Source organism: Engraulis encrasicolus, chromosome 24 (assembly GCF_034702125.1).
Source record: "Engraulis encrasicolus isolate BLACKSEA-1 chromosome 24, IST_EnEncr_1.0, whole genome shotgun sequence".
Taxonomy (NCBI): Eukaryota; Metazoa; Chordata; class Actinopteri; order Clupeiformes; family Engraulidae; genus Engraulis; species Engraulis encrasicolus.
This window is the reverse complement of record NC_085880.1, coordinates 42,191,263-42,201,884: the sequence shown is the minus strand read 5'-3', so window position 1 is coordinate 42,201,884 and position 10,622 is coordinate 42,191,263. Positions and strand designations below refer to the sequence as shown.

Sequence of the window (10,622 nt, the reverse complement as noted above, 5' to 3'; positions counted from 1 at the left end):
CAGCCTTAACAGATATACATAGTACATCAACTGGACTGGGTAGATGTTTCTCAGTAAGATGCATAAAATATATTATATTATGTCATAACGTGTATGGGGATTAACACATGCATGATGTTCATCTGCTGCTGAAGAACATAATTTCATTCACTTCCTGCCATAATGTCCCTACATATTCGCAATTTTATTAGCACAATATCAATAAATGGAACAAGCGATAAGAACAGCGCATTAAAAACAGCTTTGTTGGTAATCAACCAAGAGTACACTTGTGCTGCTCCTAACGTAACTTAGCAACTCCTAAACAAGAACAACTACTAGACTTTGACTCATAACTACAAAAGGGACTGTCCCCCCATCTCTGGAAAACAAGTCAGTAAAAGATGACATGGGCCAGAGGGCAGCAGGGGTCATGTGAATAATCAGCTACCGTCCAGACTGCAGCTCTTCTTGTGTCAGGACCAATATGCGACCTTGCTTCCTCCACTTGTGCTTGTGGCCTCGCCCCGCCTCCAGGCCCCTTCTCCGTGGAGAAAACAAATAAGTTTCCCCGCTGTCAGCCTAGCAAAAACTAATTTTGGGGGACTATTCTTCATTCACCATCCAGTTTGCAAATGAGAAAATGACTTTACAATTGAGCTTCTGCAAGCTATTGAAATACAATGCTGTTGTCAGTGATGTCATCATGACATATTACTTGCTGGTATGAGGCCACAAGCACAAGTGGAGGACACAAGGTCGCATATTGGAACACACCCCTTGTGTCAGGACCTTGGCTTCATTGAGAGCGGCCTGCTAGACTGGTGACCTGTGGTCCATGCCTGCAGCGGTTTGCAGTTACAGCTTCTATTTGTGGGATATTACGGCAGCTTTCAAGCACACTTGAAAAACAGTAGCTACCCAACAAAAATAACCAAAAAAAGATCATGTTATAATATAATGATAGTGAACTTGCCTCAGCAGCATATCAACCCTTTTAAACATGGAAGCCTAAAATTTAACCATGAAAATGTAAAAACATTTTCATGAACTCAAGCCACCTAGACTGCATGTCTGGTCTCTCCAGTCCACTTTCCACAACACCATCCATGTCAATACCATCCCTGTAAAACTAGAGAGTGAAGCTGGCTTCAATTTTTATTGACAACAGGGTCGTAAATCTACAATGAACTAATCAACTCTATGATTGTGAAATCACTGATGTTGCTGACATGCATTCCAAGCTGAGGCAGGCTTCCATGAGTCAGACAAATTCTCGAAATGGCAACGTTGTGAGATTTTACCTAATCTTTTCCCAGGAAAATAAACAATAAACAATGTTCCTTTTTGTAAAACACTAACACCTGACTAGACAATGTGCCTGCTAACAGCACTGAGATAACTCAGCTGAAATGTCCCATGGTGTTACACTAAGGTGAGACCCTCGCACTCCAAATAGCATCCCGAAACCTGAGCAGGGCAAATTGTAGTTCTTCTGTCTGCCTTTGTCAGGCTCAAGGTCCCCAAATTAGTAGCCTAGCCAGACCCTCGGTGCACTTGATGCTTTCTGACAATAGGTGAAATTCCTTCCAAAAAAAAAGCCCCTCTTGACATAACAGAAAGAAAGGACATCCAATCAATCCCCTGAGAAAAAACTGAGACACACCCCCACTGCTAATAAATCTTCTGTTTTTTTTTTCTTCTTTAGCAATGGTAGAGGACCTGCTATTTGGAAAGCCACAAAGCCTTACATAATTTATCCCCTTTGCCTGTCAAGGAGCTTTTCTCGAGCACCGTGCTGCCCTATACGTACATCCCAGCGTCCTTTGCAGTGGCGGCGGCGGCCATTGTGCGCGTGGTTTAAGAAGCAGGGACACAGCCCCCGGCCCCCGAGGATCAAATTTACTGGGTAATTTTGCAGGGTATCAGTCCAGTTCAAAGCCAAAAAAGATTAAGGAGGCTTTATTTATTTTCTTGAAAGAAACTGGTTTAGGTCTTAGAAATGCACTTGGAGTATCTGAGAGGTGCTTGAATGTGGCCCTGAAGACAACCTTATTGGCTAGCCTGTAATTAGTGTTTAATGCCTAATTAGCCGTTCTATTGTTCACATTCTTACTACCCTGAAAGGACTGGAAATGTGAGTGGAGTGGGGAAGAAGGAGAAAAAACATTGTTTTGTTTTTTTTGCCTTTTCGTGCGTTTTTGTTGTTGTTGTGCACCCAACTGTTCAATTATTTCTGTGTGCTTGAAAATTTGGAGGTGCTTGAAATTTCAAAGTCATTACGAAGCGTTAGCCAGTCTTTCACTCTTTAACATCCTACTGTGGTCAGATGTAGCATTTTGCACTCACCTTTCATCTTTAAGACTTATATTAGAGACAGGCCTATATCACATTTTATTATTACACATTGTAAGAATAGATTGGTTTTAGTGCATCAAGCTACTCTGTTGGAGCCTCTTTTTCAGTACAGTAAGGTCATAGTCAGTGGTCATTCCTATCATCAACGATAAAGACACCAGACATGGAGGATTATGGGGAACAGCCCTTTAGTAATTTGTCAGGGAAAGCAATTGAAAATACTTTTGCAGTGTCCCATGAAAATGGAAAGCCAACACAACATATAAACCTATGAAATAAACATACTGAAAAGGCTTTTGAATGGCCAGTGGCAATGACACCGGTGCATCCATGATTTGTGATGTCCTATGCCCAAGCTGAAAACTGCTCTGAACAGAACAACGCATAGTGTACACCCTGCTGTGGCTCAACTGGTAGGGCAGTGCACTGCTACACCGGCAACCCAGGTTCGATTTTGGCCCGGGTCCTTTGTCGGTCCTTCCCCGTCTCCCACTCCCCACTTGCTTCCTGTCTCTTTCACTGTCCTATCATTAAAAAAACATGCAAAAAAGCCCAAAAATATCTTTAGAATAACAACACACCGTGTGGAAGTGAGTCAACCCTTCTCAGCTTCACAGTGACAGCGGTGTGACTGTCAGCCATCTACGGATCTATCAGTAACAGATTGACCTGAGCTTTGTGCAGAACAAGACTATCAGGATCAGGAAATCCTTCTCTGTTTGCTTTAACTCGTGTGTGTTTTTCTCTAGATTACATAGGGCAGGTCTGAGGATGGATCCTTACATCTGGCTCTTTGTCCAAAGTGTTGTAGCAGCTGATAGCCACTCCCAACTCAGCCGTTTATGAAGGTGCCTTAGGCTAAAAATGGGTTAACTCGAGTGTCTTTTTCTCTAGGTTTACATAAGGCAGGTCTGAGGATGGTTCGTTCCTTGTATATGGATTGTTGTCCCCAGCAAGCACGCACACACACACACAGAACTTCCAAAGTTTTCCCCATTGGCTGCCGTGGGCCAGGGGGGAGGAGGGGATGACACGCACAGTAAAAAATTTAATGCTAATTCAACATTTGGAAAGTTGATTTAACACCTCATAGAGCACGTTTCGTCCCAGAGCACTCTGAAAGTGTTGAATTGACACGTCAGGGGTGAATTTCTTGAAACCAAAGTTGCTTACTACATTAGCTACTTCGTTGCTTTCAATGCATTTTCCCATTGGCAACTACCGAAGTTGCTAACAGGCTAACAACTTCCCCTTTGAGAAATTCACCCCAGAATTCACTGGGCGGCCAGGGTCCTTTCAGCAGAGTGGCCGTTGTGGACAGTTAAAGCTTGGACGCCCACTCTGAAGAGCTTTTGTTGGGGAGAACAGCTGCTGTACTGTTCTGCGCGTCTCAGTAGTACAGAAAATCACTTTCTGGAATGCAGCATCACGACAAAAGATATTTATTCCCTTTTCTTCTCTGCCTTGCTCCCATTCCTTGTTGCTCTATTTGGCTAGTTTCCACACCTCGTTTATGTGTGGATTTAAACAGTATGTAGTATGGGGGAATGTACACATCGCCCTCTTTATCTGACTCTTACATTATCTGGCACCAGAGTATCTTAAAGCTGTGAAATCCAGAGAGAGACAGAGACAGAGACAGAGAGAGACAGAGAGACAGAGACAGAGACAGAGAGAGACAGAGAGACAGAGAGACACAGACAAACACAGACAGAGAGATGGACAGAGACAGACAGACGGAGAGAGAGAGACAGACAGTGACAGAGGAGAGACACAGAGAGAGAGAGAGAGAGAGAGAGAGAGAGAGAGAGAGAGAGAGAAACAGAAAATGTGTAAGGCTATTTACCCAGCACACACCAGTGGAATGTGGCGTCATCATCACTGAATGGGACACCTAACCCCGTACACACCAATGCTATCACCACACCTGCACTGTTTCAACACATAGCATGTTTCAGTGGGCAGCAGACGTCCATTTGACTTATACAGTTGAGGTCTCAGCAAAGCCATCACAGAGCCCACAAGAAAACAAGAAAAACCGCTCCCCAGTTTACCACTCCCCAGTTCAACACTGGGCTTTGTTCCGTCTGTGTGCGTACCTTAATCTATGTCTCAAGCATGATTAACGTGATTTGTTGCCACAAGAAGACGTTGGATGGAATCAGACAGTGTTTCACAACTAAGATCTTCCAGATAAGAAGGGTAGTTAGTTCCTGCTGCATGACTAATGTAATGTCTGCTGTATAACAGACTGTCGCACAAATGAAGCGTTACTGTTCCCAACCCAAACAACAGCATGTTGCACTAAATTATACATGTCAAAATCTTGATCACATGACCACATACATTATCATGGCTGCCCTCACTGTGAAAACACTCAACATGCTCACGTAAACAATGCAGAGTTAATTAAACACTTAGAGGGTTGATTTAACACCTTCTAGAGTGCATTTGGTCCCAGAGTACTCTGAATGTTGAATTAACACTGAATTTTTCAAGTGTATAACAGCGGTCTCCAAATGGCGCACCTCGGGCCAGATACAGCCCGGGCATGAGGTTGGAGGAACAAATGAAAACATATATGTATGCTGTCTGTGGCCATACAGTCAGGAGGTTTATTTGGCCCTCGGCCTGATGTGCACTACATAATTTGGCCCTTTGGAAAAAAATTATTGGAGACCAAACACTGCTGTAAGTGGTGTTATGGTTTCAACTTGCGCCATCAAATACCCCCATTCTATCAGTGTGATTGGTAGGCCCTATAGGCTACAGCTGTTCATGAAAATAAAAATGTTTTTGTTGCCAATAACATTGGAGTTCATAACACAAGCATGACATCGGCTTTGAAGGACAGGACAGGGGCTTCTCTATACGAAGCCGATCAGTGACAAACAACAGATTCTACAGAACTTGGAGATGGTGGAAAAAAATGGTTGAAGCTGTTCTAGATTTCAAGTCCAATATTAGCTTGCCCTACAGCCTTGTGTATGAACGTATGAAAGAACCCCTTTCATTGTGCGTTTACAAACAGGCAGCCTATCTCTATGTGCCCCGGGACAGGACAGAAGATGTGACTTCCCCATGCAAATTGTTATACAGTGTTTATAACCAACACCATGTCAACAGCAGTGTGTCTAGACAGCTGCTGCAGTTTTCAACCGCTCTTTCTCTCTCTCTCTCCCTCTCTCCAAGTACTTTTGGGATTATCTTGAAAAGGGCATGGGAAGTGGGGAACAGAACAGACCAGAACAGACTGCTTAATTCTCAATAAGGAGCCAATGACAAATGCTGATCATGAGGCACATGACAATAGCGGGAATGCTAGCTAATAACCCAAATGATATAAACCACTCTAGTGACTGGCAGTGGCTGGCTGGACGTCACCGTTTCCCTAATGACACAGCTCATCATATGATCCCTGTGGAGTTCCTTCCCCTGATCACGGCAGGCGGCCTCCTCCAATGACTGGATACTGTACGTAAATGGAAATATATTTGTCGACCTTGTTCTGAAATGATGTTGAGAAAGTAACAGTAACCAAGCACCTTTCCAAAACAGTCCTTCTAAATCAACAATTTATCTCTGGAGCATATTTCTGGTCCGCAATGCTTCTGACCTCACCTCACCCTAAGACATGTTTAAAGACAAAACTAATATGAAATTTGAACAACTGGATAGTGTTCCCCACATTGAGATGTCTTATAACATCTCAATGCTTGCCCATTATATTCAAACATGACTCACAGCCAGACAGGCCCTTGAAACTACTCTATCAATGTTTTACAGATACTAGCTATGAATCATGTATTGTGTTTTGACATTGACATTTGATTTCCTGTAATAAATAAGATGGCAGATAGCCATTTTACTAGTAGTGCACGAGATGGGTTCGTGCACTGGTAAGGATGCTCAGGCGACTGATGTTAATTGAACCTGAAAGGATGACAGTATCACAAGGCTCTTGCTTCCTTACACTGGACCTGCCTGTCAAATCAGCACTGGCATCAGTGGCTGATGATATATTACCACTGCTCATTTACAAGAACCACTGCCTCCCCAATGTTTACAAACCCGCCATCTTTAAAAAAAAAAAAATACTAAGCAGAAATGGCTATTCTTGTGAGCTACACAAAACACAAATGTGGAAAAAGTAAAAGGCAGATCTGGTGAACTTCAACCGGAACTGGATAATCCCACATGCAGCAAAACAGTAAGCCTATTTGCAGACTAGGGTGGCAATGCCACTGTGCCAAATTATGGCAACCCACCCTGAGCCTCCATAAATCGAACAAAAGCAATTAGAACCACAACCCAAAGGGTCTGCAGAACGAACGACACACACAGTAAAAGAACAATTGCACTCCTTCATACACTGACGAGTGACGACCTACAACATCCCATGCTGTGTTCCACGGTGACAGAAGCTGTCAGAGAAGGATATAACAAGTGGGACGGTTACACCCTAAAAGAGCAACACTGTCGCCTCTCTGCTCTGTCTGCTCCACACACACACGCGCGCTGTTGCTGTCAGACAGTATGTTGCTGGAATGACAAAGCTATTTATGGCGAGTGAGATAGAGTAATATTCATGGAACATTAGGCCTAATTAAAATCTATTCTGAAGAAAAATCCAAGTTGGAGAAGGGATGTCGTTACCTTTGTACTTCTCAAGGACATCCTCATAGGCTTGGAGGTATTCCTTTTCGTCTGCTAGCACAAACGCCGCCGGTGCGTAGCGAGCCATGACCGGGGCGGTGAAGGTTGGTCACTCCGGAGCCGCATATACGCTACGAGCTTGGAGTGTGGTGGCGGCCGATAGAGCCGGTAGAGTGATCTGCGCTGTTGTTCCACGAAAGGAAACGCCCAGACGCCCCTACCCCCCTCCCATGTCCACTGCACGCCCAATGGGTGAGACTTCCTCTCCGGTTTCATGAGAAAATCTCGGCTGTGCACTGGGGTCTGGGAGGACCGACGGGGTAGCTAATGAATGCCATCCCATATCGAGCGGTTCAGTCCCCGCTCTTCTAATGGAATCACACCCCTCCCAGTGTCCGTTTCTTGAAATCATGATTACGATTTACATTACCATTAACCACTGTCAACCATGGCCTCCAATGAAGACCTATGAACTAGGCTTACAAATAGAAGGAACTGTGGATAAACTAAGTTGGTCCGAAAACTGTTTGACAAAAGTTGATCAGAACAAGTCACACTTTTCATCAAAAATACAGCCAATTGTGTGTAATACAACTGTGTTGGAAATTCTGTTAATTGTGTGTTTTCTTAAAAACAGTAAATAATCGTCATATTAGATCTATAACTTCCATTTATTCCCAAGCGTTAGTCAATGTGCCGGTTACCCACGTGCCACACCAGCACACCAGCAGGTTGTCTGCTCGGGTCCTACCACCAGACGGCTTCTATTCAATTTCCAGCCAGGATGGCGCTGTCGCGCACAACTGGGACAACAATACAATGAAATCAACAGAGCAGAGAAAGTACAGTGTTGTGGTCCCATCAAAAAAAAATATATATAAAAATACTTCCGAATGTTTTTAAGTTGAAAAAATCTAATAAAAAATCAAAAAGGTTTCAAGTTTCATGTAAACACAAATGCGTAATTACGAATACTGCCATGCGCGATTGCGCTTCAACACGCATAATTACGCACCTATCCAAAGGCATTGTATTTTATTAACACAAAGGGACTGAAGGCAAGTCAGTGGAAAAGTCAGTAGTCTAAGTTGTGACACAGCAAGGTGTTGGCTTTACTGGTGGTACCTATGGGCTATGGCCTTACCTACTGATTAAACATGCCTTGACAGGAGCGCCTTATCTCAGTCAAATAGCAAGACAGACACGTATAGCTATTGTTGACAGGTGTGTGGGGGAAACATTCCCAAGAGTCATCAACAAAGGAGCTTTATAAATCCACTATAGTCTATTTGCAGATGTTGGGGCTCAAAACAAAAACGTTACCTACACAACTAGTGGCATTGCTTTATAGTGCATCCCGTAGACGAGGTGCTGCCTGGCTGACAATAGACAGGCTAAAGTGTTAGCCTACCTCCGATGCATTCAGGGGATCTCATTTCAGTTAAATGTCATGCTTTTCTGCCTGCATCACTGCTGGGTTGACATAATCGCACACCCAGTTTAAAGCTTGGTGTTAAATTACGCAATGGACATGGTTGAAATTGCTTCCTTACCAGCGATCCGGAGCACGGCTCTCTCGGCTGGATCCAGTATGGATCCTCCCTGAAATTTTCGCTTTGAGCGTTCATGTCTGGGTAAATTCCACGGTAAAGTGTCCCCGGGAGCCGGTGAGGCAGACCCGGATTTATGGCTGTAGTCCTCATCATCCGAAAAATCCGCCGATGAAGACATAGAACCCCGAAGCGATGCGTTCCCCGAACCGGAGCTCTGTAAAATACAATGGGTGACAATGCTGTTATTCAACCTGCCTACCGTTCTGTTGAAATCAAAACACGGGAGCCCTCATGAATGTAGACAACAATACAGATGTCACGAACGTCATTTCTCTCACCGTGGCACTATGCATACACAGAGACAGGGATACCTCTTGCTGAAATTAGTCAAAGAAAGATATCCAGTGCTGCCCTTACGCAGCACGGCCAACACATAACCTCAAAAGAAGCGCTTAATTGTGTGGGGGGCAAGGCAGAGCGTGAGATACATTGAGTGAGGAAAGCAATATTGCATCTGGCTCCCCCGCCAGGAGAAATAACACTTACCGCTGTGTACATGGTCCCCACCAAGACAGACCAAAAATCCTTGTTTTCCCCTCGCTATTTACTCATGCAGCGTTTCAATATCATTTTAACAGAACCACACCCTTGTTGTGACGATGGACTGCTCTGAGCCTGGGTATCACGGCGTGACCCCCGATGCTTATAATGATGTCAAATCCCAAGAGAAAGTGAGCAGATTGGACCAGCTAGAGAGCGCCCTACGATGCGAGGGTAGTGGCATGGCACCGCGTCATCTTCCCTCGGATAGCGAGATGAAAGCCGAGCGGAAGCCGAGGTCCTACAGTCTGGTGATTTCTAATCGCAGACACAGACACACCAGCCACTGACGGGCGGTGCTACAGCGCCATCGCGTTGGTGACAAGCGAATAATGCTTCTCCCATCAGGAATGTTTTTGTTACTACAGTTTTACTGTGGACGGCGTGTGCTACTAGAATGAAAAGGAAACGTCTTCTTTTAATAAGAAACTGACGCTGGGTTTCCATAACAAAACATGCTTATACAAGTGGACAATAACACATTGCAGGTTGTTAAAGCAGTATAAATTGGGTGTTGTGGTGTTGGGTGAAGTGTCTATCCAACAAAATGCCTCAAATCTCTAGATATAAAAAAACGATACACTGTTCCTTCATAAGACAAGGCCAGACTGTGGGGGAGTGTTGAATACCATTGCATGATACAATCAGTTCATTCTGGGGAGGTCTTACCCGTTAAATACTCTGGCTACTATATTGTTTTTAATGTATCTAACAGCATGTGAAATTGCTTGAGCAAAGCCTGGTATGACACACACAATCTGTGTTTTCCATGAAAAGACTGGATGACTATTACTATATAATAGACTTGCTGTAGACTTATTTCGAAAAGTAAAAGTCACAAAGTATACACACTGTTCAATTAAGACTGGTACAAGACTATAATACATTTTACAGCTCTTTCAGTATAGAAGCCCTGTCGAGGAGAAAAAGAGTATGATGGCTGGCTGTCAGCCAAATGGTTTGAATGATTATAGCATGGCTAAAATATGTGTGTGTCTTATACTAAAAGCCCCTACAAAATGCTGAACACACAAAGCAGTTTGGCTCCCTAGTCCCGACAAAGGTCCTGACTGTTCTTACAATGGTCTAGCCCTCAAGAGCAGGGCAGAGCGGATGGATGGAGACACACCCAAAGCCTCGCGCCACACACACAGAAGTGTACTTTCCTTCGCCTACATCCTGTTTTCCGCCATGTTCCAACATGTGCTAAGATCCTTGAGGAGAATAAATGATTCTTTTAGAAAAGGAGTCGGTTCCAGCACTGCTTTAGCTGTAAGGCCTATTGTGAAATTGATGTTGTGAGCATGCCATGATGCATAGATGTCAAAAGTAAAACATAAAACGCTGACAAGCACAGTTAACTTCACTGAGTAACTGATCTACAGTTAATGTAGTCAGTCAGATGATGCTGTGCTGGTTGGATTAAATTACATTACATTACACTTAGCTGACAGATGTGTGGCCGCCGGTTTCCTT

The 10,622-nt window shown here is 43.9% G+C and overlaps 1 protein-coding gene across 1 annotated transcript in view; it reads right to left on the bottom strand.

Annotated features, from left to right (window-relative positions):
* The window catches only part of LOC134440941 (dystonin-like), a 235,715-nt gene that overhangs the window by 222,776 nt on the left and 2,317 nt on the right, over positions 1-10,622 (bottom strand). Inside the window, exon 4 of the mRNA XM_063191098.1 lies at positions 8,547-8,760. Within this exon, the coding sequence (XP_063047168.1) occupies positions 8,547-8,760 (214 nt within the window). The remainder of the gene's footprint in view (positions 1-8,546; positions 8,761-10,622) is intronic.